The 25,743-nt window shown below is 42.4% G+C and overlaps 1 protein-coding gene across 3 annotated transcripts in view; it reads right to left on the bottom strand.

Annotated features, from left to right (window-relative positions):
* Positions 1 to 1,241: 1,241 nt before the first annotated feature.
* The window catches only part of LOC105926735 (protein FAM131A), a 30,919-nt gene continuing 6,417 nt past the window's right edge, over positions 1,242 to 25,743 (bottom strand). For all 3 annotated transcript variants that reach the window (XM_012863169.3, XM_021316876.2, XM_012863168.3), the window contains exons 2-5: positions 18,061 to 18,154; positions 17,775 to 17,957; positions 7,915 to 8,046; positions 1,242 to 6,982 (exon numbers count right to left, since the gene is read on the bottom strand). In XM_012863169.3, the coding sequence (XP_012718623.2) occupies positions 6,330 to 6,982; positions 7,915 to 8,046; positions 17,775 to 17,957; positions 18,061 to 18,130 (1,038 nt within the window). In that variant the 5' untranslated portion in view covers positions 18,131 to 18,154 and the 3' untranslated portion in view covers positions 1,242 to 6,329. The remainder of the gene's footprint in view (positions 6,983 to 7,914; positions 8,047 to 17,774; positions 17,958 to 18,060; positions 18,155 to 25,743) is intronic.

Below are 25,743 nucleotides of genomic sequence, written 5' to 3' on the forward strand. Positions count from 1 at the left end.
TAGTTTTTGTTTCAACTCAAGCATGGCCACCTCTCATGAAAAACCCTTTGCTTCTGCCAAATGGACCAGCCACCTCCCATGAGAGCTGTGATGTCATGGAAAAGTGAAATATGCCTGCAGGATCAGCAGTATTTACCATTCTTCCTGTTTTATCTGTCTGTTGCTGCCATAAAGTCTTAGCAACGATCATGTCTTTGTGTCAGGGAGCTAACTGCAAATGGATTTAAACTGTGTTAACTGTGCTTAAATGGCGTTAATGACGTAACTGCAGTAGTTTATCGCGTGATCAGTCATAAAGCACTGTACTGTACAGAGAACCACTGACAAAATGACTTGTGGCCAAAATCCGGCAATTTTGATTCTAACTTAATTTCCCCCTTTGTAGCTCGTTTGAATCTAAAAGCTTGTATATTTCTCTGATCAGTAAATGCTGAAAAGGCAGCAGTAGCAGGTCACACTGACGGGACTCTCTGGTGTGAAGGCTGGTCCAAAACAGAGGAGGCGCAGAGCTCTAAGGAGCTATTTAAAAGGTAATCGTGTTTCCAAGAACTCTAGAGAGTGAGACTTAGAGCAGACAACAGGAAGGCTGCTCTGTTTTATCCTTTTCACGTTTCAACCTCTCTACCAGGGAAATTTGGAAATGCTGGAAGCCTTTCAGAACTGCAGGTTTTGTGATGCTAGCTGCGCCAAACATGCCGTTCCCTAACATGAGCTGCTAAAGACGCTTCAAAATGTAAACGCTGTATTTATTTAAAACATGAAGGAAAATTTTAATTCAGCTGAAATCAGTATCAACAAGTTAAAGCTTTACAAAAAGCAAAGACTGAAAATCAGCCATAAACGTCTCTACAGCTATTCAGGGTTTAATCTTAAGAAGACCTCCACCTCACAGAAAAAGACACTCACAAGATTTGCATTTTTTGCAAAGAACAATAACATTTTTATTTATTTTTGAAATAATTCAGATGCAGCAAACAAATATATTTATTTTTCAATCCAAGGTGGTAATAATTACATTCAGCCAAAAGAGAAAGAAAACTATTCAAAGAAAGAAGAATCAAGACTGAGATTTGGACGGGTGAGGGGGAGGCGGGTGAGGAGGTGGGTTTGACTGATGCTGAGGGTGAAATGAACCCCGACGTAGACGATGGCTCAGAACACTACATTCATCTTTTTCCTCTTCCTTTCAGCCTCTGCGTCGCTGTCTCTGTTGGGGAGGCTGTATGGCTTTTCTCTCTGAACCCTCTTGGCCCTCTGGACAGTAAGTCTTGTTCTTACCCGTCATTATAGGCTGATGTGGGTCAAACACAGACCACAGCTGTCACTTCCTGCTGCAGTTTTGACTCTGCCTTGGTTTTGTTGGCCAGTTCTGACCCAGTATTCGCTGATAGGGTGTGAGGAGAGCGGTCCCCAGGCCCATCTGCTTTGTTCTGAACAGGTAAGTAGGTTACAAGGTGACAGGGGCGCTACCACCATCAGAATATGTGCACGGCCTCCTGCAACACCGTCCAACAGATGTTGCGGTGTCTTTTTATGGCGCTGGTTCTCTCTGCTAGTATCTCACACACACTGAATCTGGAGCACTTCTCTCTCATAAGTATCCAATGTCAGCCTTCGCCTGAAGCAACGAACTAAAACCGATTGCCCAGGGACATTCACACGAATGACGAGCAACATGTTTGGATAGAAAGATGTGACTGAGTGGGGGACAGTGAGGATTTCCTGTTGTTCTGGGTGACAAACTGTCAAACAAAGACACAAGCATTTTCTGGGAAAGCTGACCTCAAAAGCTGCCACGTAGAAACTTGTGCTGGTGGCAACGAGTTGGGGAGAAAGGGTTTGGAAAAGAGTGAGCGGATGAGATGAAGGGGAAAAGGGAGAACAAAAACCGACAGACAGGGGAGAGATACACATCTCCCGATGTTCAGTCGTTTTTCTAATTGTAGGCTAATTGCCTTTCGGCAAAGGTAGCACTTAAACGTCCTCATATTTACGTAACAAGCCCCCCGTGGGGAAGGACGGAGCGACTGAGGGAGAGAAAAAGAGTGAGGGCGGCAGAATGAAGGGAATAGACTGTAACAAAGGGAGGTGGGAGGAGAGAAGTGGAAATTAGAGGACGCTGATGGAAGGATGGAGAGGGGGCACATTCATCAGGCTGTCTGGTGTATCAGCAGCACATCTTCTGCTTCTATCCAATCTGTTCTCCTGGGTATGAGCAAATAGTGTCACGGTTCTCAGAAGCACACAGATCATAAACGCACACATGTCCATGATGTCCAGGATGCCCGTCTTTGCCCCGCAGAAGCAACGGTCCCGTTCAGACAGACATGCACAGCGAGCTGATAATCAGAGTGGAAAACTGAGGGAAGGTTGTGGAACAAAGGCAGGCTAGCGTCACCACGCTCGGACAAAAGCTCGACCTCGCCTCGCCAGCATCGTCCCGTCCGGCTTTTAATGTCAAGCTAAAGGACAGTGACGCAGGTCGGCCCACTGCAAGCTCTCATCACTGCAGGAGGTGCAACAGGATTGTCTGACGTCTCTGTCTAACCCATTCACTTCACTGTGATCCCTGTTCCATTTGGACCGTGGTCTGAGCGACACCAAGGAGGATGTAACGGCGATGATGCAGTTTGAGAGGTCAAAGGTGATGTATGAAAGGCACAGCTTCAATGGTTCCCCCTGAGTTGTCACGGTCTTGTCAAACACTCGACACGAGCCCCCGCTGTTGTCTGTAAATTAAACCAGCTAAGGTTCGGCCTCGTACAGGAGCTCACCTACGCCGAAACGCTGTTTTAAAGGGAATCGCTGCATCGGAGGGGTTTTGGAATGAATTCATGGTGCAAGCTTGGGCCGCTTGCTGACATCTTACGAGACACAATCAGACGCACTATTTCACAAAATTTCAAGATACAAACAGAGTCAGGATTCTTTGAAGAAAGAGCAAAGAAGCGGGAGTCAAGTCTGTGCTTGGATTACGCTGTACCGTAGAAAAGAGTGACTCACTCCAGGGTTTCTCTTGAACACGTGTGCACACATGCAGGGTGAGAGTGAAAGAGGAGGGGGACTGGACACGTAGGCATGGGCTGGTATCAGATTCTCAGAGAGCCATGGTTTCACAGGCTCAGGGGTATTAAAGCAAAGATTTAAAACAAATATCATCCAGTCGCCTTTTTATTTGAAACAGAACAGCAACAATTCATTTGGATGCTTAAATAAAATAATGTTAGTGTGGTTAAAATAACTGTTCCATTGTGAAACATAAGTACATACATTTAAATGTTAGATTAACTTTTCAATTAGTCAGGTTATCTGCTCAGGTAGAGTCTGTAGCCAGCTGTTGTACACCAGTGCTTCTGCTGACTGTTTGTCTTTCCATGCCACAACTTTTCAAACAGCTAGCTTTATCTTTTGTGTAAGGAAACAGAGCAACCAGCAGGGTCCAGCAACAGGTGGGGGAGGGACTGTGCTGCAAGCGTCAAATAACTGGAGAAACCTTTGGTAACTCCAATACTTTGATATCAAAGTAGAACTCAGTGAAATGTTTCATTCACTTTGACCAATTTTCGCCACATAAAAAGGACTTTAAACCATCCCAGAGAGCATTTCTACAATGAAAATCCATGTAAAGATTGTCTAAGTAGCCCATACAACATCTAGCCTACTAGTATTTGGTCTGTTTTTTTAACTGGTTTTGAACATTCATAAGAAATCTACATGTAGACCTGCTATATGGGAGAACAAAAAGCATTTGAGAAAGAGAGGAATGAGAAATTAAATTCAGGATCACTAAGGGATTGTCTTTACTAGCTGAGCTGCACCAACACGTACCATGAAAAGTGATTTAGGGAAGCGTGAATGAATACATTTTTAAGAAATATTCTGTCTGTGCTGCATCATCTCCGTGCCATGCGCAACTTGGTTACGGAGGCGCTGCCACTGTGAGAATGTCTGGATTCATGACGATTTTAATGAAATCTAACCGAACTTTGTCTCTGGTGAGAACCACAGAGTGTCGTCCTGTCAATGCAAATTCTGTACAGCTTGAATTCCTAATGGATGACATAAACAAATAAACTAAACTACAGCCCTTTGCTGTACATCATTACCCCAAGACTGCGGTTTAAAATCTATTTGGATTGAATCAAATGAGTGCCGATGGGGTTCAGACAGTAATTTCTGGCATTTTCCATGGTTTGCAGATTTGTTTGTGGATGTCACAAAAAATGTTTTAAAGTCTATCAGGCGGTTTTGTTTAGACTAAACCTAGAAGATTTGTATAGGCTTAAATCAAGGTTATTTCTAGATTTTACCCCGACTCATGTCTAAATGAGGTCCAGGTTTATGCTCAATATTGAAATGAGGTCTGTTTCTGACTGGAGTAGGTCATTTGGAAACATTTAACCACCTCTGAAAGTGTAATTCTTAAAAACCTTGATCTATCGGTACAAGTAGCTGGACCATGTTGTGCTATGCATACAAGCATAAAAACTGGAACGATCGATAAAACATATTACCATTATTTAAAAGAGGAAAGTGACAATTATTCCTAAATCTGCTAAAAAATATTAGCCAAACAGTGTTATATATAACTTAATAAGAGTGATGGATGGAACTGCTTTAGTTTTTCAACAACAGGTTGGGGAGGGACTCTATGCTCCTATTCTAAAGGGTACAGCTAAATAACTGTCTGGCCACTCCAGACCTTTCTCTGGGAGCTCGCTCATGGATTTTAAACCGTAGGAGCTCTATGAACGGCCTGGAAACCATAACTTTGGCATTCTTTGGTACCGGAAACCAGCCCGTGCCTATGTGCATGTGGGAACGAATGAATCCATGCCCTGGTCCAATGGGATTTCCTGAGTTGTATGAAAGACGCTTTCTCTCAGGGAGCACATCAACATGGAGAGGATGCTGGAGGCTCTCAATGTGTCACATTAACATGTCTTTTTGCAAGCATCATAGAAAGGAAGAGGACAGGGGGAAAAAGGCAAAGCTTTTCAAGAGTCAACATGAGAGGAAATACTGAAGATCATTAGGAAGCTTTTAAATGATGGAGAGAAAAACAAGAGGTCTTCATGAAGAGTATGATAAATGGCCAAAAAAAAAAACAGTATCACAGTATCCTCTTTTGAAATACAAAAGAAAATGTTTTCACATTTGTATGTTGTTGTTTTTTCCCAGTAGACTATATCACACAGTGATAACAAAGAACAGGAGAAATCTACAGCCACATTAGCTTCGTGCAAAAAACCACATACACTGGCACGCCGCATATAGGCAAAGAGATCAAAGCAAGACAATGCATACAAAAATATAGAAAAATCTCCAATGCAACTCATCTCTGCACAGGAAAAAATGCCAAATGTCCGTCGCTGCGGGAACTTTCTCTCTTTGTGTTTCCTGTCTTGCTGCTGTGAGTCCTTTTGTTTCTCGGGAGCAAAGTTCAGGTGTCCTCCGCAGAAAACACCGGGAACGCCGAGCAGCTGTCCATCATGACGATGACGTGAACAACAACATGGCTGATAGAAAACTAGTACATTAAAAGCATATCATTTCTCATATCATCTGGAACACAGGATTTTTTTTTTTTTTTTTTTTTTTACATACATACCAGTTCCTGCCACTTTGAAGACATTCCAGCATTTGCTCATAATTGGTAGTGGCAGGGTTAAATAGTTTGGCATACTCAGCAAGCCATGCCCAAAAGGATGCGATTTACTTTACTACAAAGGAATGGGGAGAGAGGCTGGGGGGGTTGTGGGGGGGGGGGGGTGAAGACAGGTGCCAGGATGCAGTGTCAGCCTGTTCACTCATGGGGAGGAGGAGGGATAGACAGAGGTGATAAACCGCACCTGACTTTACAAAAACGTGCTCGAGTCCAGGTCAGCCCATTGATTTCAGCACTTGCAAGTAACATGCAGATAAAAGTCAGAGAGTCGGACTCTCAGTCGATCCGTCTGCCTGGAGCAGCGTCCGTTCACCGAACCGGGGGAGGCATAGCCGAAAAACAGCGGGCGTCATACCTGAGAGTCAGGCACCTGGCTGACTGCGCCTAGTCCAGCCCTCGCTGCTCTCACGCCGATGAAAAAGGATTGTTTGGACGCCTTCAAAGCAAAAAGTGTTAACTGGTGAAATAGGGACTTATTAGATGGCGAGGAGAGCTAAAATGCTGCAGGTATAAGGCAAAGACAGGTGATTTACGCATCAAAGGGAAGGAGGGGGTCTACAGAGAGATTCAAAATGTTCAAACACCATGATGAAGGGGGGGGGGGGTGTTTGCTAAAAAATAAAGAAGCCCCTCCCCGAATACTGAGGTGAGAAGACAGGAGTCAGTGGTTGTTCGGCTCTCCTGCTCTCTCCTCGAGTTCCTCCTCTTCCTCCTCCTCATCCAGGGAAACAACCCCTGAGGAGGCCACATCAGACACCCTCCTGCGCGGGTCGTAGTCAGGGGGGTACTCCACCCCCTGGCCCTCAGCCTCCTCCTGGCACACAGTGCCGTCATAGTCCTTGCAGGGGGTGTCGTCATCCTCACCCGGTGACAGATACGTCTCAGAGTAAGACATGGAGTAGCAAGGAGAGTCCAGACCTCCATAGGACCGGCTGACCCGGCTGCCCCGGCCGCCCCCACTCAAGCTGTGGAAGCCGCAGTCTCCCCCACCGTGCCCACAATGCCCCACCCTCTGAAGTCGGGCCAGCAGCTCCTCCCCCCCGTGCAGCGCGGACAGGATCTTTGCGGCAAGCTCGGCGGCGTTGTTCTGGCCACGATGAGTTCCCAGGTCGCGCAGCAGTGGATGCTGCTCGTCGAGGCTGCAGAGGCTGGAGCACAGTGTGTCCGGAGAGCCCGCCGTAGGGGAGGGCTCTCTGCTGCCACCTCCCTCTCCCAGCCCTCCTCCGCTCTCGGAGCAGGGCCTTCGCAGGCCCAGGTGCTGGCAAAGCTGGCTGTGGATCAGGTCCTTCAAATACGGTGGATAAGATGACAATTCTGGAGAGAACAACACAAACATTAAGCATGAAGTCCTGCAAGAAGAAGAACAACAATAGAAGAGTAATAGGGAATCAGAAATAATACTTTTTTTGTGGGGACGTTGCAATAACTAACAATGTTTTTGCATATTAATGTGCTCCCAGAGGAAACTTTTAGCATTAGGTGCCGCAGAGAGCAGCTTGTTGATGAATGCTCCTTTGTTTTCTTTGCATCTTGAGACTCACCAGCAGATTCCATTTAGATGAAAATCTTACAGTCAAAACAAACAAGTATAAAGATGCTGTGCCTTGCAAAAGCATCCATAAACCCTGAAATAGTAAAAAGCCTATAAAACTGATCAATGCACATACATTTTATTCCAATCAGGAAAATACTGCCACGCTGAAATGAGCTGTAAACTAAACAAAGATGGTTTTTAGAGTCTGGATGTCTGCGTGCGTGGAATCTCGCTAAATATGCTCTGCCGGGAGGTAAGAAGCTACCGGTGAATGTGAATGCTGTTAGCTGCGGCGCGGTGTGTTGGTGGATGTGTGTAATGAGGATGAAAGCTTTGGTGCACACGCTGCTGAGTGCCTGTGTAACCCACTAACACACAATCCTTATACGCAGATGCTGCCTCTGCAGCAGAGGAAATGATATTAAACTTGCAGGAGGGGTATCAAATTGCGCAGACAAACAGAAAAAAATGTCAGGAGAGGATGAAAACTGGGGCACTGGGACAATGAAAGACAAAGAGAGGGAGGGAGGGGGGGGGGGAGAAAAGAGAGATGGCAATGGGAGAGGGTGTCTAATTTAGCTATAAATCAATGAGGTGTGATTTGGCTGCTGTGTGTGTGTGTGTGTGTGTGTGTGTGTGTGTGTGTGTGTGTGTGTGTGTGTGTGTGTGTGTGTGTGTGTGTGTGTGTGTGTGTGTGTGTGTGTGTGTGTACCTGTGCTCTGTGTGGCGGGCTCGCTGGCAGGCAGGAAGTCTTCATCGTATGAGTCATCATTGGACTCGTCGCCGTCCACAGAGGACCAGGCCCTCAGCTTAGCCTCGGCGATGGCAAACTGCTCCGCCACACCTGCAGACACCCAAATTGCACACATGAACTCGCGAGCAATTACACGGTTGGCATGGTAACAAGGAGGCTGCATTGTGCCTGGGCGTCAGTGCAGCTGCCTGCTGACTGACAGATGTGCGTGGGGAGCGGTGCACAGCGCAGCATTAGAGTGGACACAGACAGCATTCCCATTACGGCCGCCGTTCCCCAGCCGTCACGGGGCCGGGCGCGCTCCGGATAAATGTCGCTCGCTGTTAAGCTGTGTTCACCACTGCTAATGGTGCAGAGGGGGGGGGGGGGGGCAGTGAGGTGGAGGAGGTACAGAGGAGAAGAGGAGGCTGCTTCTGTGTCTCTCCAAAGGCCGTGAGGGAAAGTTTAGTGGAGCACGCAACGCTTATGTGTTTCTGACTGACGTAAAGAAAGGCTCAACTCTTGAGACTTCTCTAGAAAACAGAGTAAAGTCACAGAAAACACAAACTCAAAAGGTGGAGCGTAAGGAAGGAGGGCAAAACACACTGACTTACCCCCACAACTCCGCAGCGTTTCAACAAATCTACAAAAAGGCGACACATTGACAGTTTTTTATTGTGGAGAAAAACATTGTTGGACAACTTGTTCCCTAAGACTGGAAATATAATGTCTGCTCTCTTCTTATTTGTTACTCTTTTTTATTGAAATAAATTCCCTTTGTTAAAAGTTTACACAATTTCATCACAAAATGTTCCGAGTTTTTAAAAACACCAGCCAGACATCATTTTCTGATCCTGAGCGTATTTCCTCTGAGACTGGTGGCTCGAAGGACTCACCAAACCCTGCTGAGCAACATGTTAAAGTCCAAAACATCACACAGCCTATGCACCAGTGACCATAGTTTTGATTGGAGTGTCAGCACAATTTATTACTTCGCAACATGTCCCCTTTAAAGTAAGCATGTACCGGATACTATTATTAGATAATTCAGATCACATTATGAAACATTTAGCCGAGACCGATGGCTAAATGTGGAAGAGCGGCACAGAGAGGAGCTGAAACGCTGGTCATCACATTTTATGACGCATAAAACCATCAACTGAAGAAGGACAGCTTAGCCACATAGATGATAGCTGGAACTGGGATACCTCATAGGTCGAATTTACCCACAAATTATAGAAAAATAGAGAGTAAACATGATAAACATGAGCCTAGCACTTTAGTTCACTGCCTCGCATGGGAACACCAGGTCATTATGGACTGTAGCTAGATACATGTTAAGAAACACCAGACTGGGCTGTAGAAACCATTGGGACGAAATACTTGTCTGTCTGAAGAAGTCAATACTGGTAAAAGAGTTAAGTGGACAACAATCACATGTTTAATGAAGACTCCTGATGAAATATATTGATATTTTACTGCATATGAAAGCTACAGAGGTTTTACACTTATACACAGCACAGAGCTCTAAGAAGTACCAGCCTGGGTCTGGGTATCAGTGATAGTGAAGTATCACTGGGTATCAGTGAATGCTTATTCTGAGATGACTTGGACCTGTGCTGGGGACAGAAAAGTCCAGATCGGGACATCCATGTCAAAAATCCTAGTACCAGCGTGGTGGGACTTCATCTGAATATCAAACATCAGTTCCAAAGAGCAGCTCAAACACATCAGCTCTTTACTTTTGTTCTTGGGGAACCTCTGTAACCTAAACTGGTGGTGGTCCATGGCTGCCAAATCCATCAGCGTGATGATGGGGAGTTTCAGCGTATGAGCATCCATCACCAAATCACCAGCTGCAGTGAGGGGCACACATTTACGCCTTACACCCTCAAGCATGTAACGGCAGTGAAAGGCCAAGAGAGGAGGCATGTTTGTGAGTATATGTTTAATGTGTTAAACATAACCAATGAGCTTTAAGATCTGCGTTCAAGGTCTGGGGGCCCTCCACTCAGAGGACCTCCCTCAGACCTTAAGCTCAGATTCCTTGTTTCCTTGGTGTCACTCTGCTCCCCCTCCTTCCTCCCACCTCTTCGCCCACCTGCTCTGTATTCGTCTCCGTTCTCCTCCCTGTCACGCCTTTGTTCCTGTCGTCTCTCTCAGTAAGATTCTCTGTTGGATCACCTCGCTCTCCTGGTTCCTCGTGTTCTCTCTTTTTCCCTTCCCAGCAGTCTCTCAGCCCTGTTGTTCACTTCTCATTTTGATGTTCTTCTCTTCGGTCTTCATCTCTTCATGTCTCCCTCTGAGTAGTCCCTACTGCTCAACGCTCAGTATTCATGCGACATCTCCCACAGGTAGAGATCGATGCTCCCATTCATCTGTCACTGTAGCTGGGCCCTGAACCCTTCTCTCACCAGCACATCCTCCCACAGTTGGAGCTGCGCAGGCTCCCCTTTAGTTCTCCTTTGAAAGAATCTTCATCATGTGCAGAGAAGAGGAAGAAGGTGACCGTTCACCAGCCGCAACCATTCACTTTAATATCACTGACCCACATAACAATACCCAGAAGCAACCGTCGGACGGTTCACACCTCCGCGTGCTTCATTAGTTTCTGATAATGGATAAGCTCGGCAGGCATTATCCCTGACTTGTATGCCATCTTGCTTGGACATGCCTTTTCAGCTCTTCCCACAAATTTGCCCTAGGCTTAAGAAAAAGGTGTTTTTTTTTTTATTTTTCTTATGGATAAACTTTACATACATAAGCACACTATCACAAACACCTACAGGTGCTTGGATCCTGGTATTTACAGACACACTTCCATACAGAAAGCCCCTATTATTATCTTGAGCTGTCACGTTATACATGTCGTATTAAATAATACTACATATACTACATTGATGGTATCAAGGCGCTACTTTATTTTATCTGTAATACTGTATCTACTGATTGTGCTGTTCTTTTTACATCTCTGGTTGCAGGTGAAGAAGCAGACTGGTGTTTTATCATTCTCTCCCTTTTATCTCCTTCTTTCACCTTTTCTCCTTTTTTCCTTTTTCCTTTCTTTCTCTCTTCTACTTTCTTATGGTAGTGTCCATATAACACGTAATATTCCCTGTATAAATTATAATAAAGCTATTTACATGGATAAATCAAGCGGAGCACTATGGCGAAAGCGGTACTGCTCCACTTGTGAAAGTAAAATCTGTTGGGCTGTTTTTAGCATTAAGACAACAATTCTTATTGCCACATTGCCAGATAGGACACTATTAAAAAAAAAAGATAAAGGTTTTGTGATGGCCTCTCCAAAACACTGACCCTGATGTCCTTAAAGAAGAACTAACCCCCAAATGGACGTTTATGTTTTGCTAACAAACTTTATGCATTGGGTGTCTTATAGTGCTGTCTACATGTCCTGGTCATTATTTTGACAATTTACTGCTCATTTGTCGAAATTCTGCTTTTGGGTCTAAAATTGTCTATGCGGTGCCCTCCTCATGTTGAACGAGTGTACTGCATTTGAATTGTGAATCAGTATTGATACTGACTCAAAAGATATTGTGACTTCACCCAGAGAAACTGACGTCAATAGCTCTGCTATCTTGTATGCCTCCATAGTGAGTTGGAGTGGGAATAGTGAGCTTTGTGATCGTTCTATCGATTTTAAGGGCAGCAGTTTGTTAACTAGCATTCAGTTAGTTTATTCAGCATTTATTTACCATGTTCTAGAAGACCAGACCATGCCCAGTGTATCAACCACTAACTCCAGACCACTAAGATCTTCTGACTCAAACCTACTCTGCATATGCAGAACCAGAACCAAACATGGAGAAGCAGCATTTAGTTCTTATGCTCCACTAATCAGGAACAATCTTCCAGAGAACTGTAACTGTGCTGAAAGCCCGAGTTCTTTTAAATCAAGTTTAGAAACCTATTTGTTTAGAGTTGCCTATAAATGTTAATGTTGACACTTGTAGTCCAGCTTGTCTTATAGCTTAACCTGCTGCTACCATTCTACTGTATTTCCTCTGGAATGTTTTCCCTTTGTCTCTGTAAAGTTTTTCTTGTAATGTTTTCTTTTTTTTCTTTGTTCATGTATAGCACTTTGAATCATATTGTTACTAGGTATGGGTACCTTTCACATTTGAACTGATACAGGTACCGATACCCGGTATCTGGGAATCGAAACCGATACTTAACGGTGCCTATTTTCAGTACATTTGTGTGTTTATGTAGTAATAAATGTTAGTTTATTAATAAAATCTCTTAAGTTTTCTATATAACATATTTATTGCTCAATATATAAACTTGTTTAGATCTACAAATTAACCTTATTAAATAATTTATGATTTTTTTTTTTTTATGTAGTGTCCTGTCTGGGAATGAAGTGACTTGCCCAAGGACACAACAACTGAGACGGTCGCAGCGGGGAATCGGATCAGTAACTCGGCACTTACTGGACAAACTCCCTAACTCGCCACTGTCACCCCTCAATGGGGGGAAATCCAGGAACCAGACAGCAATCATAGAACAGAGGAACAAAGGAACCAAGGGTAATGGAGATAATCCAGCAAGGAAGAACCAGAAACCCAGAACTTGAATACAACAGGGAAATAATCAACTACATGGCAAACAGGAGAAAACAATCAATGAAACACTAAACACCAGGAGGAAGAATCAAAGGCAGGGAACTGAGGAAGGCACAAAACACAGAGGATCATGACAAAATGATGATGCAAATGATGCAAAAGGTAATATGTATCACTTCCTCATATTCAAATCCTCATTGCTGCTTTTGACAAAATCAGGCCTTATACACCGTAGGCTGGGCAGGATTTCAGGGTTTATGAAACAAATAAGGACATATGTCTTCTTACCTCCTGCACATGTCCACAAATGACCTAGTCAAACATCTTAAAAGATTTGTTTGGCATAGCTTCTCTGATTTACAAGCTAGATTTTCCATCAAGTATGTGTAAACATCCAGTCACTGAATATTCAGCCACTTGCTAACACTATCCTCCCATTCAGTAGCTGTACACGGATCTGGAGGCCGCTTGCTGTTTGTTAAGCTACGTTTAGGCGCTGGCATTTCTTGACAAGCCTCCTCTAGCCACCTAACGTCTGTTGCCACGCTGCATGCACAGCCATCTTTGTTTACAAGCAGTAAACGGCTCCATAATACCGCTCCTTGGCTGGTGATGTCAGTCACTGCGTCTCTGTCTCTTTCATTCATCTCTTCATTCATGCACACTGAAGAAGAGTAGAAGTATGTTTGTGTTTGCAGACCTCAGTGTTTCAACAGAACACCACCACCACCTACACATCCAGTTCCCTGGATACCTCCTACACACAGATACTCACAAACAGTACAGCAGTGTGTTCTGGGCCACTCTCTATCGCTCTCTCTCACACACACACACACACACACACACACACACACACACACACACACACACACACACACACACACACACACACACACACACACACACACACCAAACACTTGCTTATCACACTTTTGCACATGCTGACTTTATTCTACAAGTTGTACTCTAACATTCACTCAGAGTCACACCATCAGTGGAATGAAACTTGACAAAATAAATAAGAGTCAGCACAATTGGCAGCAACCTAATGAAGCAGGCGCCACTGGTGATGCAAAGTGACGAGATGCCACTGTACATAACACTAGGAAATGAGCACTGGTGTAATTTTCTGCACAACCAAGACACTCATCTAAGTATTTCAAATGCACTGGGTGGCTGGTTCAAATGACTGTATGATGCCGACCACAGTTATTGGCATCCCAGGTGACGCGCCCTTAAAAGAAATTCCTCTTTAACTGCAGCAGTATCATTTCACACAAAAAACTGTATTAGAAAGTTTTCCTGTTGAATGATGTGTCCCAGGTCAGTTTAATATTGTATTGCAAGTTTTTTCATTAAATTGTGGCTATTACAAGTTGCCCTTTGTTCGTTCATGCTGTGTTATTTGCTGGATCAGAACCAGCAATAACAATTTCTTTAAAATACAGGCAACTGCTAAATTGCTTAAATTTCTCCTTTATTATTTTTTTAATGTTGACCAGACTTAGGGAGAGTACCTTTTACTTTAACGCCTGGTGACCATAGGCTGGAAGGTGACCCATACTTATCTTCCCACCTGGCACAATGAAAAAGGATAACGGAGGGAAAAAAAAAAGAAAAGCTCACTGTTAACTGCAGCAAAGAGTGATTTATTACAAATGCCAAGAACAACTCTCTATATGCCATCTGGTTGTTTGGTTCTGATGCCAACAAACATATTTTCTGTCAACCCAGCATCAAGGTAAGCATGTGGGTTTTTTAAATAGAACTGTGTTTTTTGATCAGATGTGACTACGACTGGGTATGTTTGCCAACAAAACACTCCAAAGGTTGGTAAGAGAAGAATTAATATGTGGACAAGCGCCCCATGCCAAATGTTAAGTAAGGTGGAGGATCTGTGATGCTGTGGGCCTGTTTCTCTTCAAGGGTCCAGAAACCTTGGTAGAGTGTACACAATAATTAAGTCTTTTAGTAACCAGGATATTTTAGATGAAAATTCAAAGCTTATGCCAGAAAACTGAAAATGTATCCTCACTGGATCTTTCATCAGTAAAGTAATGGGAGAAAAACTAAAATCAAATCAGTTCAGAAATATTTGCATTATATGTATATATATATATATATATATATATATATATATATATATATATATATATATATATATATATATATATATATGTATATATATATATATATATATATATATATATGTATGTATATATATATATATATATATATATACATACAAGATTTTGCTTCCTCTCACTGTCCCTAGACATAAACCATATAAAACCCTGTAAGGTGGGGGAGAGAGGATACCATAAAAGAGGATCCATGACTCAGGGTTGTCTGGAGAGATTGTGCAACAAGGAATGGTCAAAGAGTGGGAAATGTCATTAACGAAAACCATAGTACATCCAAATTCTGTCCTATTGGAATAAAGGATGATGTACTGATAGCAGCTGTGCTAACCATGGTGCCATCAGTTATTGTGTTAAACAATTATCTGAAGATGGGATTTGTTTTCCCCACTGAATGAAAGCAGTCAAGTCAAAGGTTGGATTTTCCTTAACTTTTCATGTTGAGATTACACCTTTTATACATCTGTACCAGCATGGCAATAAATGCTGCTGCATCTGTGAGAGAGGAATAATATTTGATAAACGTGTTGGAGGGGGGTGGGGGTCTAAAAGAGCAGAGACGTCCTGTAAATTATCATATCTTAAAGAGTAAAGCACAAGGAACCAGAACAGAGAAGGCATAGAGGAAAATTGCTCAGTCACGGTGGCAGTAGCCAGGGGCAAAACCTTTCTGTGCAAATTAACCTTGAGAGTCTGCATTGCAGGGACAGAGCAAAAGAATGGATAGAGAGCAGATAGAAAGTGAACACGACGGAAAAAGAGGTGTTACAGAGGGCAAAGAGGAGCATTAAAAGGGGGAGCAGTGTAGGTAGAAGAGCAAAGAGATGAGATGATGAACAAAAGGGGCAAAAGGGATTGAAAGAAAGTCAGAGATGAGATGAGTCTTAATAGAGAGAGGACAGACGGACTGAAAGAGAATGCTTTCAGAGATGAACAAACCTCAAACAGTTTATGTTTGAGGTTTGAGATGAGAGAGTTTGAGATGGGAGAGTTGGGGCAAAAACACATTTAAAGCCATTCTCTACAGAAAATGTGTGCAAGGCATGTTTATCCCTATCCCACAACTGAGGGGGGGGGGAATTTCCATTTAAGAAACTGATTGGTGGCAACATTTGTTTTGGCTGTTAAACACGTAGGCCTAACCTGGCCAGCTAAATTAGTGTTGATGTGTAACACTCTGCACGTTATCAATCTGGGCCTGCTCCCATTCAGTCCGTTTGGGTAAAGGGGGAAATTCAGCAGAACTCCCCGAGCTGACTGGGTGAAGTGACACCTAGTGCCCACCTACCAAAGGTATCAGACTGAAACTTAAGCAGCAAATGTCATGAGAAACCACAACACGTTATGCTGGTCAAGACTGTTCTTCTTTCAAAGATGAAATTGTGGATTCTTACAAAACAGATGCGATAGCAGCAGCTACGCGTGCGTCCTCCTGCGCTGATATGTTTATTTTGGTTCGGCTGTGGGCTCGGCTGCACTTGCTTTTGTCACAGCTGGTATGTCCGCCTTAAACCTCAATACTGCAACGTGATTGGCCAGAGTCGTTTTTGGTTCGGTCACAAACAGTTGAAGCGGGAACAGTACAAGATGGATTCTCGTGTGTTTGTAAACGCACAAATACAGCAAGAATTCATTTTGCAGGCAAGGTTAATGTACACTAGCATGTGTAGCAGAAAAAAAACAACCCCCAATATATACATATCATGCATATTTCTGTATGTTATGTAACATTTGAAATTATTCATATTTAATTTGACATTTCACTTTCCCATTTTTTTCAACTCTAACCCTCAACATTCGAGAGCGAGAGCAAACTAGAAACTTAGAAATTCCAAAATTTTTCACGTTTCTTTTAAGTCCTGCATCATAGGACTTATACTCATAGAAGTTCACAGAACAATGCCTCCAGCACTTCCTATCTTTCTATGACTGCAATGAACAATGAGAAGTAAATTCTCATTTTATCCCAGGTAGTGCACAGACAATGAACATTTTTGACGTTTAATTTTGAAACGGCAACATTTTATATGTGAACCAACTATAACAATGTCAGGTTGTATGCTAAACAAACCATTTTCATCCAATTCATTTTTGGTGTAAGCTGTGATGCACTGTTGGTAAGTGCACTGGATTCTGATCCTGGACAGGCCCCCAAATTTTACCAACTTGGAATAAGTTAGTGAAGAGTTAAAGTCTGCACATTGGTCTGCACACATTTGGTTAGTATGAATAATTCTACAAAAATTGGTTTGTGTTATGTCCTGGACAGAAAACAACACAATACAAAGAAAAAAATATTAATTAAATGTGGTGACACCTCTTCCTGCCAGGGCTCTTTTGCAGGTCCTGATCAGATGTGGCAATTCCCCAGGCTGGGAGCTACTGACCAGTCCTCCCAGCTGACTGAAGACTACCATAGACTGTCTCAAACACCGGGACAGAGGGAAGCTCTTCAACCCTGGTTCCTGCTTGTTGCCAACTTGTTCCTACACTGAACAACACTGCTAAGACACTCATGATCCTAACTTAATTTAGTAAATAAATTATTTGGATTATTTTCCTTAAATCTAGCTGTAGAACACTATGCCGTAGCATCTGCTCCCAGGCATAGGGTGTGTGAGAAAATAATAAAAAATGATTTCAAACTGATACTATTAAGAAGCATTTACTGATCAGGACATTAGAATGCAGCAGAAGTACATTTTTACACGTGTCATCCATGTGTTTCAATCAATACTACAAAGTCACCCCGATGCCTCTTTAATATTGTGGTTGACTTTGTTGAGATGTGAATCTGGCTGAGATCCAACAACAGTCTTATATGTGGCCTGGCCAATCAGATAATACTCAGTTTACACTCATTTCTACATGTAACATGACAAAGACATGATTTCTTCTTTCAGATAATGTAGAGAGGTACATCTTTATCAAACATGTGAATCAGGGAAGTGGTTACCCCATAGTCCCATATAATTGTTAGAACAACCTCAGGATTAATACAGTCACCAAAAAAACATGTTTTTAAATTATTCTTTCATACAGTCTGATAGCTCATGATTCAGAGCTGAGCACAAAAAAAATCCACAAAATAATAAACAGGCTATCTTACCAGCAGCAAAGCGGGCCTCTTGCTCTCCCTCAGTGAGATCAGAATAAGAGTTGAAGTCTGACTCCGAGGCTGCTGGCGTGTCCATAGGCTTGCACCATCCTTTCCACTCTATCAAATGGGCTACTCTGCCCTGCGCCATGGCTGTAGGCTTTGTCACATGGTCCTTGACCACCTGTGAAATACCTGCAGGACGCATACGAGGGGTTATCCTAAAGCAGGTCCAATATGTACATGCAGAGAACATTTCATTGTACTATTACAAGCTGTTATGAGCCATTGCACTTACCATGCAGAGAAGACCGTGCTAAAGCAGCAATCTCTTGAATGGTAAGAGCTCTTCTTGATTTTGGTAGCATTTCAATGGTGTCATCAACATTCACCTGAAATGAAAAGAAATAAATGAGCGGGCCATGAACTCGCTCAGTAACTCAGCATGAATGTGAGCCGTATCTGAATGCTATGACTCAGAGGAAAACCGTGTGCTGCCTTTTTGGTGGAAAGGAGACTCCTGTTGTTAAAGTAGGTGGCATATTGTGATCTTCTTTAAGGCCTCAAAAACCGAAGGATTTTCTTTGTTAGACCCACAGACACACATGGGGAACTTGTATGAGTCACAGACAGAATGATTGAAGGAGGGGCATGTTCCTGCTTGCTTCCATTGCATTGGGAATATAGTACCTTGCAAAAAAAAAAGTACACCAACTGTACATTTTCTCATTTTAAAATGATACAATGTGACAAAGTTTATTGAGACTTTATGGGACTGATGAACCCAAAGTAATGCATACTGTCATCAATGGCCTGGCAGTATGCATTACTGCTAGGGCAGTTCACTGTGCATGGGGATTCTGGATTTCCTCCAGAACCGACCACAGACCGTATGGATGGATAAACGCATATCATCAACTCTCATCCTAAACACCCCAGGGTGTGTCCTCAGTCCCATTCTCTAGTCAGTATTCACTCACAACCTCCATTCACTCCACCTCCATTGACTCCACCTCCACTGAACCTCCATTCACTCCACCAACACCACAGTCAAGTTTGCTGATGACTCCACTGTTGGGAGTCTGATGTCTTATAATAATGAGTCGGCCTTCAGAGAGGAGGCCCAGCGCTTCAACAAAGTTTATTTCTTTTGGAAAATCCTTTTGATGAACACAGCATGATTCTGCCAGCACCATATGTTACCTTGATGATGCAGTGCTAGTTTTCCAGCACACATAGTGTTTTGCATATAGACCTCAAAGTATTGGTCTACTCTAACCAAAGCACGTTCTTCCATATCTTTGCTGCATCCTTCTGGGATCATAGAAGAAAGGTATTCAAATTCCCACTTTTCCATAAATCTTTTTGCCCACGGGCTTCTTACCCCTCTGCTGTATTCTTTGGTCCTCTCGATGCTGCTTGTTCTCTTACAAAAGGTGGATTCCATTTGCTAATTAATTTTTTTTCTACATTACATTAGTTGCAATGGATTCTATTTAGATGTATCAGAGTAGAGGGGGCCAGATAAAAACTCCCAATTAGTTATCCAGCACAAATGAACAGAAGTTAATGGTTGTAATGTCAAAACCATGAAGAAGTATGTATTCTTTTTAAGGGATGCATCTTAACTGATATTTGTATGTACATTAATGTGAAATATGATGCATTATAAAGTCTTCTGATCTATATATGATTTCACACAGAAACTGTTTGTCAACTACTGTAAGTCACAAAGGTTCGAGGTCACTTGACGCTACGAGCTTTCATTAGTGGTTTCTTAACTTAGACAGCGGGCTGTTAGGAAAGCAGTAGATTAGTTATGGTAGCAGTGATTACTCTTCTTGACTTACAAATTATTGCTATGTTATGCAGCTGCAAATGTGAAGGCAGGCAAGACATGTAAAGGGCACACACAACCTGGATTGATTTATTTTTTCACGCTATACACACCCAGCTGTCATCCATCCGGGCTGAACTGGACTAAATCAGACAGGCGATTAAAAGACATAAAAGAAAAGGATACAGGTTTTCATCCGAGTATTGGTTCACAAAGACTCTAAGGTAACAGGACAGGAGACAATAACCTGACACCATCCATCACCCCACCAGCCCTGAACTCTGTAAAGTCAAACCACAGAAGGGGTATCAGGTGTTGACAACTTCCTTTGTCTGCTAAGTCTTTATAGCCTCACCGGTCCTCACGTGAGGAATGGGCACATCAACAACCAAAGGCCCTTTCTGAGCCGACTCTTCCAAGTCATTAATACGGGTCAATGCACTTGGCAAAGTGAGCAATGTGATAACTGTGTTGAAAAATATTTCTGCAAACAGTAACTGTGGTTTCTCTCCATAAGACAAATCTGGGGATCCAAACATGTTTACATTTTTCATGTAAAAAAAAAACAAAACTTTGCACACTGAAAATTGGTTCTCAGTCCTTTATAATAATTTTAAAAATCTAAAATATTGAGGTCAATGTGAATTTATGGCAGTGGACAGGTTTTGAATATGGTACCTGAAAACATGAAGCTGGAAGGAAGGAAGGAAGGAAGGAAGGAAGGAAGGAAGGAAGGAAGGAAGGAAGGAAGGAAGGAAGGAAGGAAGGAAGGAAGGAAGGAAGGAAGGAAGGAAGGAAGGAAGGAAGGAAGGAAGGAAGGAAGGAAGGAAGGAAGGAAGGAAGGAAGGCTGCAAAAGGGAGAAACACACTGAAATCAAATCCAAGGCTCCTCCAGGCTGTTCCAGGCTGAATAGGAACCTTGCTGATCCCAGATGTCTGCCTGAGTTTGTATGAAAGAAACATCGTTGAACTACTAAACTGCTTACTGAGATGGCTTTAAAACTATTGTCACTGAAGTTAAATCTGACATTCCTCCCTCTCATTAATAGTCACCACTGACTGCAGAATGCATTTGCTTTGCAGACACAAGACACAAATAATTAACATAGGTCATCAAAGGCACCACGGCTTTGACCTTTCAATTCCTCCTAATAACAACAAAACAGCAGCCAGAATAACAAGCAATTGGCAAATATAATCTTGAAGAAAGCCCCTGCAACGTTAATGGGGATCCCGAGCTTGAGATTGTATCGCCTGCTGCCCCGAGGCAGGATAATCCTCTTGTGCCACAGAGCAGCTTGCAGATCTGAGGGGAGGATAATCTGGAGGAGATGTGACACGTAGCCTCGAGGAGTTTTGGGATGATATATTCTGCTTAGCCTTTTCTAAAAAAAAGAAAAAAACATAAAAATAAGGGTGTGCTAGTTAATGTTATCTAATTTGTTTTCAAGGTGTAGAGCTAATAAAACATTTTCATTGAGGTGGTCTTAAGGGAAACCTGCAGTCTTTTTCTGGTATCTAAATTTTTATCCTTCCTGTTTTTAAAGCCATGAAAAAAAAGTTCAAGGCCAGAATACAGAATTTGCAACAATCTCACATTTTGCAGGAATGTTTTGGTCTATTTTTGGTAAGTTTTATATTCACATATATAGAAGTATGACTTATTTAAACTTGAGTAGAAGCCAAGGCTTGTGTATCATCTTTCTTCTGGCTGACTTTGTTCTTCCATTGATTCCCTCCCACCTCTGCTTCTCCCACTGCCCTACTGAACTGCAGAGCGAACACAGAGGGCGCCCACGTGAGTCGTACTCCGCAGACAGACTACAAGACAGCTGCACAGCAACGATTCCCACCACACGCTCATATTAATAATTAGATAAAGTCAAAGCTCCCTGGAATTAAACAGTCTCTGTCAAAATTCAACAGTAGTTTTCAATTGAGACTCATGAGAGCAGCACAAAAAAAACAAGTAAAAACAAGTATGGTACATTTAGTGACAGTCAACCAGTCATTTGTTCAATAAAAGCATCCAGGGGGACCATGGTAACTCTGGAGGAGCTGCAGAGATGCACTAATTAGGTGGGAGAATCTATTGACAAGGCCAATATTCAAATATGTTTGCTGTGCAGGGGACACAGCAACCACGTGAAAGAAGAGGCTCTGGTCAGATTGACCAAAATCAAACTTTTCGGACAATATGCAAGGCACTGCACATCACCTTCTATAAAACATACCCGCTGTAAAACACGGAAATGGCAGTATTATATATTAGGGATGCTTTTCATCAACAGTGAGTTGCTGAAGCTTTTAGTTGTAATCTGGTAAAATATAAAAAGGTTCTAGGGATATGGATACTTTTCTAAAGCACCCAATACAGATATGCAAGAACAAATTCTATAATGTGGCTTTCATATAAATAACTAATCATACATTAACCAATTAGCATAGTTTGGCTGATGTCTGACAAGAAGGAGCTTAATTATATTTGTTTTAAGCATTTTTCAGTCTCTGTTGCTTTAATAGCCTGTTGAGTCAAATGCTCTCCCCCTGTCTGTTCGGCAAACATCAACTGTGAAAAACAATGATGCTCCTTTATTCAGAGGCCCTTTCTCCTGCTGCAGGGAACCAATGCTTGGAAGCCATTATGCCAAACTATCTGGCTGCACGCAGCCATGAATGGATGCGTGCAGATATCCGTTTCACGCTGTGGAAAATAATGTGAGGATCTTTATTCTCCACTGGCACAGCACACTTCCACTATTGTCTCCATTTTTTCCCCCCTCTCAAACCCTCCCTGTTTCTCTTAACTTTTCCACAATTGGAACATTTCTATGGCAACCAGTCACCGTGGAACAATTCCTCTCTGCATGCATGCGTGGCTGACGCGATGATGACGTTGCAGACTCGAAACGTCGGCTGACGACCAACCACAGCAGCAGCTGCTGCTCTCTGTGTGAAGTCAAAAATCCTGGGAGGAGACGATGCTTTCACGTGTATTGTGTAGGAAATTATCAGCCGTCAGACTACATCCTCACATCAAAGACACAGCATGTCTGTCTAGGATTCTGGGAAATGGGAAGCATTAAAGAGGACCACCTCTGTGATGCGGCCAAGCCAGCTCCTCTTTCATGGTGGCCAGTGTTCAATAACATACCCCCACCCCCTTTCCATAAGGAGGGACAGGCTGGCTGTATTTCCTAATGGATCACTTCAACGCTGCTAATCATTGCCTGGCTGGCTCACTGCGCTACATCAGGCTCACAGATGGTGTGGAAAGATTAAAAAAAAAAGAACCGCTGGAGACATGATCATTATTACAATCATCATCCCCTCTGGACCAATGATAAGCATTTTTCTAAGATCAACCCCATACAATTAAATAGATGTAGCATTGTAGAACCTCTGGGTCAAATGTTTCCACGTTCGATGACAAAATAATGGACAATGCTGGGAAAATGTCTTGCACCCTTTGTGATTTATTCTGTTTTTCCTTTCTTTGGACAACTTAAATTGAGCTTGGTTGAATTATGGATGCTGACCTGAACCGGGGCACGTGAGGTCTGCAACACTTCAGGTGTTCTTTGTTGTTTTGTGACCTCCTGGATAAGTCATTAATATGTCATTGAATAAAGTTTGTAGGCCAGTCTCTCCTGGTAAGATTTACCACTGTTCCATGTCTACTCTTTTTTCAGTAGTGGGTCTCACTGTGGTTCACTGGTATCCTATAGTCTTAGAAATGGCTTTGGGACCCTTACAACACTGATGGATACCAATCAGGGCACAATGTCTTTTTGTCTATTTTTCTATTGCAATAAATTGATTCCAAATTAATTGGATAATTGACAAGCTAGCCAATTCTGTTTTCACAGTGGACAAGTTTGGTTTGTATGGTGATATTGTAAGTTTAAAACATCCATCCATCCATTTTCCATCACGCTTATCCCTGTTGGGGTCGCGAGGGGTGCTGGTGCCTATCTCCAGCTGTCAATGGGCGAGAGGCGAGGTAAACCCTGGACAGGTCGCCAGTCTATCACAGATTTTAAAACATATTTAGTTACTTATTTCCTTTTAAGTTATTTTGTTCTTATATTAAACTTTGTTTGATTATCTGAAACATTTAAGGATGACAAAAAAGCAAAACCAGAATAAAATTTTAATACAGTTGCTGTACAGCTCCAAAAATATCATTTATTTTCTCCCAGAACAACTAAATATATTTGTTCTGCAACAAGGATACCCTGACACTTGTTAAAAAATAAAATAAAATAATGTGTGGGTCATTTAAGAAAACATGTCTTTGCAATTAAGGTGTTGTCCTGGTGGCCTGTAGTTTCAAATAATTAGGAAGAGGGGACATAATTGAGCTGATTCACATTAGGGTCAGTCCGTATGGCTTGTAAACACAACTCGTGTTATATTTACTTTCGTGGTAAAGAAAATGACATCCCACTAAGAGTCCACATGAATCATCAAACAAAACAAAAATGTTAATTACATGAAAACTAAATTACTAGAAATCAACTGGTTCATGTTAATAAAAACTTTAAAAAGTGAAACCTAATCCAGGGCAAAAAAGCATTTTACAAACTTGGATGGCTTGAATAATAAGGTAATTATCAAACATGGAAGGTTAGGAATATAATGTTCCACATTGCACGATGAATTACAGAGAGTTCGTCATCTTTGATTACGGCTATCTGGTAGATGCAGGAGTAGGCTATAATACAATATATAGCAAGCAACCTGCTTCAAATCAAATACAGTTATGCTGTGCCTTCCAAAAGTATTCACACCCCTGAGCTTCTTTGTATTTTGTCATGTTACAACCAAAACCTTGAACCTATTTAATAGGGTTTTAGAACAAGGAAAGTAAACTTGTGAAAGATGGTGCTGTAATCAGATGAGACCATAATTTTAAACACACTATTCTCACATTCAAACATGGTGGGGGTCGCATCATGCTCTGGGGATGCTTTTCTTCAGCAGGGACATGGAAGCTGCTCAATTTGTCAAATGTCGAAAGCCATGAGTTATTTCTTTCGCTTCACAAATATGCATTACTTTTTCAATTAAAACCCCAATAAAATACTTTTTTGTGTGTGAAAAAGTTCAAAAGGCATGAATACTTTTACAATGCACTGACCAAACAGCCTACCAATAAATTGAAATTAACTGGCCTAGGTTTCTGGATTATTTAAAGAAAATCCACTTCTGAAGCTGATACAGAACCACGCTAGGTGTAAAGTCAGTTAAATCAGGGCACCTCGCTGAAGTCCACAGCACGCAAAGGTGCACTGAGTATCAGTCTGCGTGACAGGCAGGTCCGCGTGCTCCCCAAAAGCCTGACATCAGACATGGAGCTGGACGCGTTCCAGTCCACACGCAATGAACCATCAACAGCCACTGTCAGGGGGAAGAGAACCACGTGAGGATCACAGGAAGCGTGTGCTTTATAACTCATAGCAGCTCTGGACCTCACGCTCCAAAAGGTAATAAACGGTTTACATTGAAATATTAGCATAACATTTTAATCTATCCACTAGGTTTACAGTTGACTGTTTTTTTTTCTTCCATTGGAGCAAAACATAGCTATTCATCAGTTTTAAGCTAACTGTAAGTATTGCTCTAAGAAATGCATTTAACTGCATGCCTCCATCAGGACAGTCAAGGCAATGACCAAAATGTAGCCTGATGGCGTCTTATCTCACTACATTCTCACTGCAGTCTCTCCAAAGCAAACCATTCACCAGCTATTTACCACGATGGGGGATAAAATGTTGTTTCCTTTGTGTCAATCAGCTATTATCTGCTTATATTGGAAATCTGATTGGGTATTAAGGAAATGTCAGCAGAATAATTCTAACTTTTAGTTGAATATATTGCACCATGGATATGCTGGAGGTTTTAATGTTGCTGTACAAACAAAACCTGTTCCGGTGGGTTCTGTCAGAAAGCTCTTTGTAAATCAGATATGCTGAATTTTTATGTAATGTGTAATTTCAGTTTAAGCAGGTTTATTTGGAGTAGTTTTTGCAGCTTATTCAGCAGAGACTGTGGGCTGCGTAGTGAGATAATACTGTAAGTTGTGAGGTGGATGTGAAGGTCTGGTTCCATGCACCTTTTAAACCATGCTGTTCATGCTGT

This window comes from Fundulus heteroclitus, chromosome 18 (genome assembly GCF_011125445.2).
Source record: "Fundulus heteroclitus isolate FHET01 chromosome 18, MU-UCD_Fhet_4.1, whole genome shotgun sequence".
NCBI lineage: Eukaryota > Metazoa > Chordata > Actinopteri > Cyprinodontiformes > Fundulidae > Fundulus > Fundulus heteroclitus.